This window comes from Zea mays, chromosome 7, assembly GCF_902167145.1.
Source record: "Zea mays cultivar B73 chromosome 7, Zm-B73-REFERENCE-NAM-5.0, whole genome shotgun sequence".
Taxonomy (NCBI): Eukaryota; Viridiplantae; Streptophyta; class Magnoliopsida; order Poales; family Poaceae; genus Zea; species Zea mays.
In genome coordinates this window covers 166,949,817-166,962,876 of record NC_050102.1, presented here as the reverse complement: position 1 = coordinate 166,962,876, position 13,060 = coordinate 166,949,817, and the positions used below count along the sequence as shown (strand labels likewise).

Here is a 13,060-nt window from a genome sequence, read left to right as displayed (position 1 = left end):
GATAAGTCATTTTATTTATTATTTAGATTAAAAATATTTAAATTGATATTTTAAACTATAACTCCACACCGGAGTTGGAACCTAGAACCATACCAAACATCTCCTTAGTTGGGTGAAACTAGACACCCAAAGGGCCGATTTGGTGACCAGATAATTGGAGGGAATCCACTAATAAGTCTCCTTCAATTCTTTGGTCACTAAACTAGCCTAAATAGGAAGCAGAGGAGAAATTTGATGATAAGAGAGAAACAATAAAAAATAATTGATTAGTCATTGGTTTGGTGGAATTTGGGGTCTGTTTGGTTCGTGGCAAAATATGTCACACTTTGTCTAAGATTAGTCGTCTGAATTGAATAACTAACCTTAGTCAGAATAGTTAGACAAAATGTGACAAATTAGACAGTGAACCAAACATGACCTTGGTGACATGCACGGCCATATATGGGCCCGCATGGTTCATGCCCTACCAGGCAATTGCCTCCCAGGCAGCTGATCCCAGCTCCAGGCGCTCGAAATCAAACGTCTGTATCGAATTTTTTGTTTTTAGCCCCTTTCGAGACAAAAATTTACGTTTGGACCCCCAGAAATTTTATTTACACGTTTGGACCCGATGCTCGGCGCTATAGGTTGTGGCGCCGAGGTAACACAGCTCGGCGCCACGGCCTATGGCGCCGAGCTGTGTGACGTGGCAGTACGCGTGGCACCTAGCTCGGCGCCACAGATCTTGGCGCCGAGCTAGGAAATACCCGCAAACTACCTTTCTCTCTGCGCGTTTCTTCTCTGTTGGATTCACTTACCGCAAAACCCGCCGCCGCCGTTCCCGAGTCGAAATCGCCGCCGCCCGCCGTTGGTCTACGAAGTGAAACTATGAGCAACTATGAAACTATGAGCAACTATGAAATTAACAACCCAATATAAAAAACGAATCAATTGGGCATCATACCTTGGTCTACGAAGTGAACCAACTCAAATCTTTGAATCCAACAAATTTTGACGAAGTTTGGAAATGAGATGAAATGCGCTGCTCTCGGCCAGCCGCGCAGGCGTTTTTATAGGAATTCGTAGCTCGGCGCCAAGATCTGTGGCGCCGAGCTACGAGGTCGCGCCTGCCACCACGTCAGTGCCAGGTCAGCCCTAGGCTTAAGTAGCCGTTGCTGCCACGTCACAGCTCGGCGCCATAGGCGCCACAGCCTATGGCGCCGAGCATCGGGTCCAAACGTGCAAATAAAATTTTTGGGGGTCCAAACGTAAATTTTTGTCACGAAAGGAGCTAAAAAACAAAAAATTCGGACGTCTGTAGGTGCTGGACGAGACAAGTCTGGCCACCGGTAAATCAAACAGCACGAGGTTATGAGACACGATGATCTTTGCATCCAGCCATCCATCGAATAAATGAACGCTTAGGATCATATACCTGAACCACCAGAGGGTCAGACTTAGTTATTGTTTGATTCACATATTTATAACATGAATGATATTGATAACGTTAAACTATATTTATTTAAATCTAATCATAATCAAATATCATACTATAAAATAATATCGTTCTATTCAAACTTGTTAGCGTTGATAATCGAATATTAATTATTATCTTTACCGTTTTCGTTAGAATCAAACGACACCTTATTCCTATCTGATCTCGTCATAGGAACAGACTCATTTTGTAATATGGAGCAAAGACGGACTCCATATTTGAATCGAAAAAGAGTAGAGTGAACATTAAGGGGTGTTTGGTTTGCCCCTGCTAAAATTTAGCCCTTATCACATCGAATGTTTGAACCTCCGTTTGAGGTATTAAATGTAGTCGGATTATAAAACTAATTTCTGAGCCGAAGATTAAAAAGTGAGACGAATCTAGTACAGTTGGTTGGGTCTATATTTCATACTCCTATTTGAAAGTCAAACGCTTGGGCTAAACTTTAGTCCACAGAACTAAACACCCCTAAGTGATTAGGGGAAGATGAAAAAAAAACTGTCCACGTCGAGGCGCCCGCCTGAGTTGACCACTCGCCGCACACCCTATAAACAATTTAATGGGCCCACGAGATACGGAGGGAACGAATGAAAAAAACTAAACAAAAGTTTGGCCCACGAGCGGTTACTGGGTGGACAGGTGGCTCCGCGTGTGCGCGTTCACCCGCCTCATCCTCTCCTTCGCAAGACGGCAAAGAGGAGTCGCCATCGCCCGCCCCATCTAGTCGGTGTCGGTGTGGTGTGGGGGCGGTGCTGCGCGTGTGCGCTCCTCTGTTCGGCAGGACTCCTTCAAGCAGAAGGGGCGGAGCAGCATGGCGGGGCGCTACGACGGCAACCCCTTCGAGGAGGAGGACGTGAACCCTTTCTCGGTACGCGCGCCCACTCCTTCCACCCCTATGGCCATGGCGATCCCGCCGTTGCCCGGGCGCAGATCTAGTTTCCTTATCTGTCATCGGCTTTCTCCCGAGAATCAGCGGGGCATTCGCTACTTGGCTCCTGTTTGGATCTGGAGGGGGCGCAGATCTGACCACGTCCCGGCGATAGAAAAAGCAAATGCATATCCTCCCTTGCAGTATCGCCGTGGCCGACGCTGCTAGTGGGATTTTTTTTCTGGACTGATGATGCAACGGTGCCTGAACCTCTTGCGCGTGTCTCTGGTTGAAGTTTTTATTGGTGGGTTTCCTTGATAGGAACAAGCGCGCGGCAAGGCTGGCGGGCAGTCCAACTTCGGCGGTGGTGCGTTTTACATGCCTGTGAGTTGTTCTGTTCTTTATGAGTTATGCGATCCCCGTGGCATGTTATAACTGCTAGGGGTTACATATTGCTTACCTGCTATTGTTGTGCGGTTTCTGCCGAAATGTAGAACACCAGAAACATGCCTCCTGCATCCAATTCGCGCCTTTCGCCGCTTCCTCCTGAACCAGCAGACTTCAGTGCTACAGTGGACATACCCCTGGACTCGTCAAAGGTGCGAGTAAATGTGCATTGCCTTCTCACGTGCAAAATGCAGCTGTAATGTACACACTTACTAGAAAATGCTGTTCAGCGCTACCAATAACATGTGCTTTATCCAGGACCTGAAGAGAAGGGAGAAGGAGCTGCAAGCAAGGGAAGCGGAATTGAACAAGAGGGAGAAGGTATTCTGCACATGACACATGCATCTGCATCTCCCTGTCAGTTTTAATTAAAAACAACACAATCATAGCTCACTTTTCTTCAAGGTCGAGATAATTGGTTTTGTTGTTGTTGAGATCATTGGTTTAGTTTTCATTCCAAGCACGAGGAACTGCTTACTAGGCTTATATGTGAAGTAGAATGCACTGCTTAAATCCCTACTAGACTCTACTTTGTTGCCGCAAATTGATGCCTCTGAAGAACTGTTGCCAGATTCTGACTCTCTGCCTTCTCTGTTATTTTGAATAGGAACTAAAACGGAGAGAGGAGGCTGCAGCGAGAGGTAAATACTCATTATTGTTTGTTTATCATTGACTCAGTACAAGCACTGTACCTTTCGTTCCCATTAAAGAAGAAATAAGCATGTGATACACATATTGTTTTTTGAGCATCTATACACCTAACCTTGGCATGCTAGAAGTATGTATATTACATCTGATGATCTGAAAGAATTACATGGTAGCTAATTCTATACGATGAATTTTGCAAAACCAGGGTCTAATTTGTCTTGAAGGGAAAGGGTACTGTGGTAAATGACCTTACATAAATTATGTAAAACAAGTACGAATAGTGAACAGCAGAAAGTTGGAAGGCTTTCATACATTCATTCTCTTTCCCACTCAACTGGGCCTTGTCATGAAGATTATTTGTTCCATGTTTTTAATATAAAGCTCATTTTGTTTCAGAGGTTGCTAAGCTTACATTTTATTATTTTGTTTGGCAGCTGGCATTGTCATTGAGGAGAAAAATTGGCCTCCTTTTCTGCCACTCATCCATCATGATATCACCAATGAGATACCGAGTCACCTTCAAAGAATGCAATATGTTGCATTTGCGTCGTTTCTTGGTATGCTGCCTCTGATTCTCAATGTCATGAAACCTTTCACTCTGATGAATAATCTTCAATATTCTCTTTTATTTAATGTTGCAATGGACATGTTTTCCATGTAAGCAACGAGACTCTTACCTTCATCGAGAGGATGACACTACGAGTTGGGCAATTTTCGTTTATTTCTCAATTCTCACACACTACTCAAATGCCATACCCATCTAAGAGTTGAGATACATATTTATAGCCCAAGGGGCTGCAACATATGCTTCCTAGAGATACGAATATGCTATTGTACAAACTGCACTAAACGCTACACAAAAGATGATGTCATCTAGTCAAAAGAACTGCAGCAATGCACGTCGTTGGAGAACTATAAAAGAACTTGTACTTGAGTATTACGAAGTTCGCTGGTTGTTTGTTGCATGAGAACTGGAGTTTGTGGTCATATGTATGTTGTATGTCATTTTGTTGAACACATGTTGTGCGGACCAATTATTATTACAAATGAAGATTTTCCATTGGTTTTATCGTCTCACCGGTGGCTTGTGAACCTATATGTAAGACATACAAGCAATTTGTTCCAACCTTTGAATCAATGACTCCGGCATTCCTGTAATTGTTTTGGTCAGATATATTTTAGAATGGAAAACTGATACTTTGATACATTTCTTATTTTTTAGTCAGAATACAAGTAATTAAATTGATATGTGCGCCGATGAAATTATCAGTGGTTATGTTCTTGTATGTCTGCATTCTCCAAACATGTTAAATTAATTTCTTAAACATAGGGAGGAGCTTTCAATAAGAAATTGAGGTACTCAAAAGTTGCATTTCATTAGAAGTTTTGCAGAGCTATATCGCATTGAGAATTCTACTTATTTTCTTATTTTATAGTGGCACAGATCGAAGGATTAGCAATTTAACTTATTAATTTGCATATGATCTATTGGAGCATACCATTTCAACAGTTTTATTTGATATTGAATAGGGTTGGTTTGCTGCCTCTTCTGGAATGTCATAGCAGTTACTACAGCTTGGATCAAGGGGGAAGGTATACTGAATCATTTTGGTGTTATTTGTTGTTCTATCAATTATATCGTGCTCACACTTTAAATTGTATCAACCGTTTTCAGGCGTTAAGATCTGGTTGTTGGCAATAATCTACTTCATATCTGGTGTTCCTGGTGCATATGTTTTGTGGTATCGTCCTCTATATAATGCAATGAGGTATTTTATTTGAAATCTCATTACATTATTTTGTGCATCTACCATTTTTTTGTATGCACATATAGGTAATGCTTGCTGGCAACTTGTTTTGCAGGACTGATAGCGCATTGAAGTTTGGATTGTTCTTCTTGCTTTACGTGGTAAATATAATAAGTTTGTTAAGCATCTATGAATTATGATTCTATTTATGTTATTATTATGTTCTATATTTAATTTAAGATCACACGTTAATGCTTGAACCTTCTGCACTTACAGTTCCACATTCTTTTCTGCGTATTTTCTGCTGTGGCTCCTCCTGTTGTATTTGAAGGAAAATCATTGGCGTAAGTTTCTTGCCTGCCTTTTCTTAAAAGCTTTTGGCTTTTGTAAAGTTGCACTTGATCAAATGTGCTTTTACTATGATGTATGGGTGACAGGATATGTATATTCTGCACATTTCAATGTGTCTGTAAAGTAATGTTGATTTCAAAATTAGTTTAGTTAGATTTTATAGAACAAATCTCCACTGCTCTATTTCCTGGTTGACAACCCCCTCACTGGATGAAGATAAAAACACGAAGGGCTTGTTTGGGATCAAAGGTAATGGAGTGGATTGAGGGGGCTAGAATCCCCTACTACTTAATTTTGAATAGTGAGGGATTATAGCCCCCTCAATCCCCTCCATTACCCTTTGTCCCAAACAAGCCCGAAATGTTTTACTGATCTGGACAGGAGCATCCCAAGATCTTTTGATCCTATGTTTAGAGGGGCAATAGATAACTGAGACATCCTTGCATTAACTATAACCCCTCTCGTTTACTTTTGCAGAGGAATTTTGCCAGCAATTGATCTTATTAGCGTGAATGCTTTGGTTGGGGTAAGCTGATCACCTTTTTGTTTGCTAAATCAGATATATATATATATATATATATATATATATATATATATATATATATATATATATATATATATATATATATATATATATATATGGCAACATATCCTGTGTAAAAGGTTCTCGTGTGTAAACATGCTAAAACGCCTTAACAACCTTTGGATCCAGAATCAAAGGCTAATTTTAATCCCACCTAACCGCCACCGCACCAGATTACCAGGAGGGGGTTCTTTAGAAAAAAACACAAGATTATCAGGTGGGATTAAGATTAGCCTTTGATTCTGGATCTAAAGGTTGTTAAGACGTTTTAGCATGTTTACACACGAGAACCTTTTACACAGGATACGTTGCCTATATATATATATATATATATATCTTTGAAAATTTTGATAAATAATCATCTAGTATCCTTGATGCGAAACATAATTCTATGGTTCTTTTGGTAACCTAGTAATCCACACGCTTGTTCTGCAGATATTCTACTTTGTTGGATTTGGACTGTTCTGTCTGGAATCATTGCTTAGCATCTGGGTCATCCAGGTCAGTTTTCTATTATCAACCGTTCTAATTTTCCTGAACCAACTTCAGTGTGACATACTTGAGCCCTTTTTGGACCGCGTGCAGCAAGTGTACATGTACTTCCGTGGAAGTGGAAAGGCTGCAGAGATGAAGCGTGATGCGACGAGGGGTGCAATGAGAGCCGCATTTTAAGTGTGGTGTGGTATTTTTTTTGTGATGACAGTCCTAGGCCCAAGCGCATACTTCCGGTGGATAGGTTGTGCACCGAACAAAAAGCAGATGTTTCTTCCTTGGTTGCTGACTATGATACCAAACTGCCAGTAGGTTATCATGATGTTACAAGTGACATTATATCACTCCCCGTCCTGATCTAACAAGAATGGGGAATGTGCAGCTTTTACAGCTTTACTTAATCGTTTTGTTCTTGCTAGTTGAAATGTGGAATGGATTATGAATCAAGTTTAGTTAAGTTGTACAGTGCTGTTAACTATTTGTACTCCTTTTGAACGGCTATTGGTACTTCGTTGGAACAATAATACAGTGGTGATATTGGCGGAAGCATTTGGCAAGGCAGCAAATGATCATGCGTGATCGTGTATTGTTTGAATGCGGTGTTTGAAGCGTGTGCGTCTTCAATTGAAAAGGAATGGTTTTGCAAAATTAGATGCTTAGCTTATTTTGATGTCATGGAGTGGTATGAAAATAAGCTAGTTTTTAGCTTTTAAAAAAAATTGCAGCGGTACATTTCTACTATGCAAGCAGACCTTACATGTAAAGGTGCAATCGAGCGTTGGTTAAATCTTGATCTAACTATATATCATATTTAACACTAAAATCCTTCCACCATTAGTTTATCTAGCTTTATAAAAGAACTCTAATAAACTATAAATATATACGGTTGAATCATGATCTGAATCATGATCTAACGAAGGTTGAATCATGTTCTAACGAACTAGAAGACTCGCTTGTATTTAAGGCTTGCTTACATAGTTCTTACCATTCTAATTAACCCGACTGTATATATATCGCTCCACTTTTACAAGATTAGATGGTTCATTTATTTTGATGTCTTGCAGTGACATAAAAATGAACTAGTTTTTAACTTTTCAAAATTAAGATGGTATATTTTTAATTTACCCTGAAGGGAAAAAAGAGCGCTAAATATAGACAGAGAAAGAAAAGAGAGGCGAGACGGGGGAGGAAAATATGAGAGATAACATCTATGTCTATGTATTTTTCGTCTGTTGTACAAGCTCCATCGGCATCATATCTTTAATCTTTTTTTTAAAAAAGAAACTGGTGACTTACATTTGCAAGTCTGCACTTCATGACTTCATCTGACCAATAGAGAGAGAGAGAGTATGGAAGCCAATAGAAATCTCTCAGCACGTGTTGAATTACAAACAAAAGAACAACAATGACAGGCAGTCTCTTGTTCCCGTGGTACTATCCAGAGGAACACCAGCTTAAGCTGCTAAACGTCGTCAGCCAATCCTGGTGTTGTCCCTGCCAAACACAAGCGTCGTTCCCCAGTTCACCGCCACGTAGAACCTGTTCCTCCAGCTCACCACCCGCGTCAGGTACGCTGACCGCCACATCAGCCAGCTGAGGAAGCCAGCCATCGACACCCCCTTGGCATCCTGCAAGTACGAGAACCGACTTGTCAAATCTCGGCACTAATCTCATGCCACATTTTGCGTTGCACTGGTGAGTCAGAGGGGAGATTGAAGGGCTCAGCGGCAGTGCCTTGTTCTCCCTGAGGTCGACGAGCGCCTTGTACCGGCCGACGGACGCCATGCTGCCGATGTGCTTGTACACGAACGGCTCCCCGAGGTCGGCCTTGCCGGCGCAGTGCGCCTTGCCGCCGTTCTGCGCCGCGATCCTCCCGAGCAGCCGCGCCAGGTACCGGCCCTCCCGCTCCGCGACCTGGGCCAACGCCGGGAGCACCGGCTTGCCGGTCCCCTCCAGGAAACCCGCGCAGTCGCCCAGCGCGAACACGTCCGGCGCCGTGGGCACGCGGAGCCACTCGTCCACGCCGACCCTCCCGCCTGGGGACTTGGGAAGGTGCAGGGACCTGACGAACTCCGACGGGCCGACGCCCGTGGACCAGACCAGCAGGCCGTAGGGCACGCGGGTGCCATCGCTCAGGGTGATCTCCGTGGCCTTCACCTCCTTCACAATGCCTCGCACCAGATTAACTCCATACTGCCAAAGATGCAGCACGAAAGATTAAGCCATGCGATCACATTAAAATTGATCTCCATTTGCGAGAATGTTGTACTTCAGTGTCCTCACAGAAAGAAGCCTGTGTTACCTTTGACAGGTGATTCGTCGCGTACTGCCGCAGTCCGATATCGAACGATGACAAGATTTCGTTTGCCTGGAAGAACGGTCATAAACGAAGCGATGAGCGGAGACTTCTTCACTGTTCAGTAAATCGAGTCGATGAGCTAGGGTGCTCCGAGTACGTATACGTACCTCGATGAGGGTGATCTTGACGTAGTCCTTGACGTGCGCGTACCTCTGGCGCACGTCGCGTGTGATGAAGTCGCTGAGCTCGCCGCTGAACTCGACGCCGGTGGGTCCTCCGCCGACCACCACGCAGTGCAGGAGCCGCTCCTTCTCTTCCGCAGACAAGCCTAGGGAGCACAATGCTTGGTTACAATCACAGTCGAGCTTTGCAATGCGTGCTAACTAAAAAAAGATCAATATATAATGCGCGTAGTAACTAATGGTTGACGTATTTGACCGCAAGAGAGGTGTGTAAGTGAACCGATGTTCTGTTGTTACCTGGATTCTCGGCCAGCATGAGATTAGCGAGCAGCTTCCTGCGGATCTCCTGCGCGTGGCTCACCTCGCGGAGGAAGATGGCATGCTCCTGGACACCCTTGATGTTGAAGGTGAGCGGCTCGGCGCCGCTCGCGATCACCAGCTTGTCGTAGGCGACCTTGAACCGGTACGGGTGGCAGGGCAGCTGTCCGTCGCTGGACGCGGCCTCGCAGTACACCTCGTGCGCCTTGGTGTCGACGCCGGTGCAGGAGGCGAGGAAGAAGTAGGAGCCGGGGCGGGTGGCGAGCGCCGACTGGATGCGGCTGACGGGCTCGACGACGGAGCGGAACTCGAGCGTGCCGACGCACGTGGACGCCAGCAGCGGCGTGAACACCATGTGGTTCCGGGGGGACACGCACACGACGTCGTAGGCGCGCGTGTCCACGTCCTTGAGCAGCCGGCACGCCGCCCACCCGGTGCCCAGCACCACGACGCGGGGCTTCTCCCCGGGCCGCGTCGGGCCGAGGCTCGGCATCTGGCGAGGCGGCGCCGCCACGGCCTCGGACTCCCTCGCCTCCGCGTCCGAGAGCTCTGCCACCACTGCCGCGGACGACGCCGGGTGAAGCCTCGCGGGCGTGGTCACGATGCCCCTGCTCGGCGGCTGGAGGAGGTGGCCGGCGGACCTTCCCGCGAGGCTGTGGAGCGACGACGCGTGCTGGCCCCGGGCGCGGGACAGCGCGGCAGCACTGCGCAGCGTGGAAGCCGCCGACGCGCCGTCGTAGAAGGTCCTCGACAGGGACAGCGACAGCGACAGCTGCGCTCCCCTCCCGATCCTAGACCACACCGCCGCCATCTGCGGGAGCAGCTGCTTCAACCTTCAAGCGTGCGAGGGAAGTCCAAGTGTCCAACCAAACGAACTGCATTCAGGAGTGTGTGCATAACTGATGACAAATCTGCACGAAAATATATATGTCTGTGTGTCTGTAGACAACGCAAGCACAGCAAAAAGGACATGACGACTGCGACTTGGCTTTGTTTCCATGCGCATTTTCCCTGGGAGAAGTTTCGGTGCTAAGAAAAAAATTGGGCATGTGGTTAGTACGCTGATATTGACCAGCCCAGGAATTTGGAACTGACGAACTGTGTGTGCATCTACGACTTGTACTCCAAGTAAAAGCAGTCTCAAATTGTTTCCCCAGAAAAATTTGCTTTGCCGGAGAGAAGAACAAAAGCCCGTAGGCAAATCAGAACCCGCGCATGTACCACGTCGTGCAGGAGGAATATATACGGATGAACTCATCCGTAGCCACGCGCCCACGCGCATGGAAAACAAGCGGAACATTACAACGTAACCAGGAAAAAAAAACCCGGCCGCGGTCGATGGCGCGTTGTGCCCGCCGCTGCCCGCCATGGAATTTCGTTCATGGTTCCACATCCCAGTTCCCTCTCAGCCCGCGCGTACAACCCAAGAGCCCCAGCTTTCGTGGATGGCCGTTCCAGAACGCACACAAACGCGGGTAAAGTTTTCGAAGGATTACCGTGCGAAGATGACAACGAAGGCGACGAGGGAGAGGGAGAATCATCGGACGACGTCACGGCCTGTCGACATCGATCGCCTCCAAGATTACCAACAGAGCATCGCCGCGACAAGGACAGAGGGTATATGTAAATAATATGGAAGGAAATGGGACAAGGGTTTCGGGAAAATCTGGAGATATTGAGCCACGGCCCGTGCTCGTGTTGCTGCCTCACTTTATTTTATTTCCTGACTTGCCGGAGGGGGATCTCGCGGTCGCGGCGGGGAGACCTCGACTTGCGTAGCAAGAAGAAGAAATCGACCGGGACCCCACAAGCCCTCTCGTCTGCCCGGGTCTCTATGCGCGGTAGCCGCTGCCCGCTGGAACCCCTCGCAATCTCCAGTACACTCCCTTATACACGTTCTTCTTGAAACATCTTAGAATAAATTTAACAATTTCTCCTCATAAATCCTTATATTCATACCTTCTATTCATATTTAAATATCTTCTTCTTCCTCCGCCTTCACTTTATCTCAACCATTCTCCCTATTAGGTCTTCATATACATTTTAACTAAGCTGTTTGGCTTTTAAACATGCGTTTTTGGAGTTCAAAAAAAATTACTGCAATGTCTGTAGAATCGTAATACATATTATTATTAGGTAATTAAACTTGAAAAAATATTAGTTTTACCGATAAAACACTGATGAACGAAAAGAGAAGATTAGAGCCCCTCTATAGAGGGGATTTTCTTTATCTCCTGCAAAAGAAAGGGGCCATGGGGAACGTTAGGCCTATTCGGCAACTGAATAGAGGGGGAGCAAATGGGGAGACGTTGGATGCAGCCTTAACTTGTCTGCGATGAACGCTATATATGCTCACCTACTTTAAATATAAAGAATTAATAATATATTCTAAAGTCTTCTCTAAATATAGAGATATGCTAGGCAACCAATTAGACCCTATGCCTTGATGTCCTCTTGTTTTATCAAATTTTGGTTTTATGTTCTTTACTGAAATGGCCATTTACATTAGGAGATGGCTGATAAGGTAGTGCATGTTGAGGTAGATGAGGTTGATGTTGTTGAGACACCTGTTGCTCCTGTTGCTAGGAAGCAAAGAGCTATGAGGTGGACATGTGTGACGTCCTCCTTTGTCCTAAGGCATATGTGCAAGTTGATATTCACTAGTGCTAGGACTGACAAAGGTTTCAAAGAGGTTCATCTAAACTAGATCGCTAAGTCTCTTCAAGAGTTTAGTGGCATGAGGTGGCTAGCGCACAAGTCTACAACCACCTGCGTAAGTGTAGGCAGAGGTAGATTACGGTGAGTAAGTTTAGAGAGATTAATGGGGTTTTATGAGATGAGGACAATTTCAAGATTACATTAGAGCAAGAGCACTATAGGGGTCATGTGAGGGTGTGTGTAGTCTTTACATGTCATTTTATGAGGTTCTACTTCCCTCTTCTCTATACTTTCTTTGCATGCATTCTAGGTACACCCTAAGAGCATCTCCAACAGTTCCTAAGATTTCTACTCTCAATATCTTTATATCGGACTCCTCTCAAAAGTCTAAAAGCCCAAAAAACATACACTACTCCAACAACTCCTTATACGTACCCAATACAGTCCATCTAGCTCATTGATCGTTTTGTTAACTGCTGCGCCGCTGGCCGCCGGGTACTGCATGGTACATTGAGGATTACAAGCTAGTACATTGTGCTCATGGTAGTGTACTACAACATCTCACGATAGCCGAGCCTTACATAGAGGAACACCTGGATGAGCTTCGTAAAGAAAATCAGAACCGCACAGAGGACTGGATCATGAGGGAGCACAAACATCGTTTCAACGAATGGTTAATGGACAAAAACATCTCATTCAGAGACTCTTTGGAAGAGAAAACAATGAAGAATTTGGCTTTCTGGGCCATCGTGTTTTGTGACATCATGGCAAGCATATGACATCAATGGGTACACATTCTACACTAAATCAAAAGACATGAAAAGTGTTGCACAAAATAGCGGTGTTCGTATCGATGCTTTTGACCTACATGGACAGAAGACCACATATTTTGGATTCATAGAGGAAATATGGGAACTTGATTATGGCCCAAGCATGAAAATACCTTATTGAGAGCACCTAGAGGGGGGTGAATAGGTGATCCTGTGAAACTT

At 45.1% G+C, this 13,060-nt stretch overlaps 2 protein-coding genes across 2 annotated transcripts; one reads left to right on the top strand and one right to left on the bottom strand.

Moving 5' to 3' along the window:
- Positions 1-2,057: 2,057 nt before the first annotated feature.
- Positions 2,058-7,247, top strand: LOC100303986 (SC3 protein). Its single transcript, NM_001165524.2, has 13 exons — positions 2,058-2,342; positions 2,664-2,726; positions 2,837-2,941; positions 3,048-3,110; positions 3,397-3,430; positions 3,872-3,994; positions 4,968-5,030; positions 5,113-5,206; positions 5,301-5,346; positions 5,462-5,529; positions 6,014-6,062; positions 6,555-6,620; positions 6,705-7,247. The coding sequence occupies exons 1-13, from the start codon at positions 2,286-2,288 to the stop codon at positions 6,789-6,791; spliced, it is 918 nt and encodes a 305-aa protein (NP_001158996.1). The 5' UTR covers positions 2,058-2,285; the 3' UTR covers positions 6,792-7,247.
- A 626-nt stretch (positions 7,248-7,873) lies between these two features.
- LOC100279865 (Internal alternative NAD(P)H-ubiquinone oxidoreductase A1 mitochondrial) lies at positions 7,874-11,091 on the bottom strand. Its single transcript, NM_001367332.1, has 6 exons — positions 10,907-11,091; positions 9,390-10,285; positions 9,078-9,238; positions 8,914-8,979; positions 8,346-8,804; positions 7,874-8,239 (listed from the first exon to the last, which is right to left on the bottom strand). The coding sequence occupies exons 2-6, from the start codon at positions 10,219-10,221 to the stop codon at positions 8,084-8,086; spliced, it is 1,674 nt and encodes a 557-aa protein (NP_001354261.1). The 5' UTR covers positions 10,222-10,285; positions 10,907-11,091; the 3' UTR covers positions 7,874-8,083.
- Between the last annotated feature and the right edge of the window lie 1,969 nt (positions 11,092-13,060).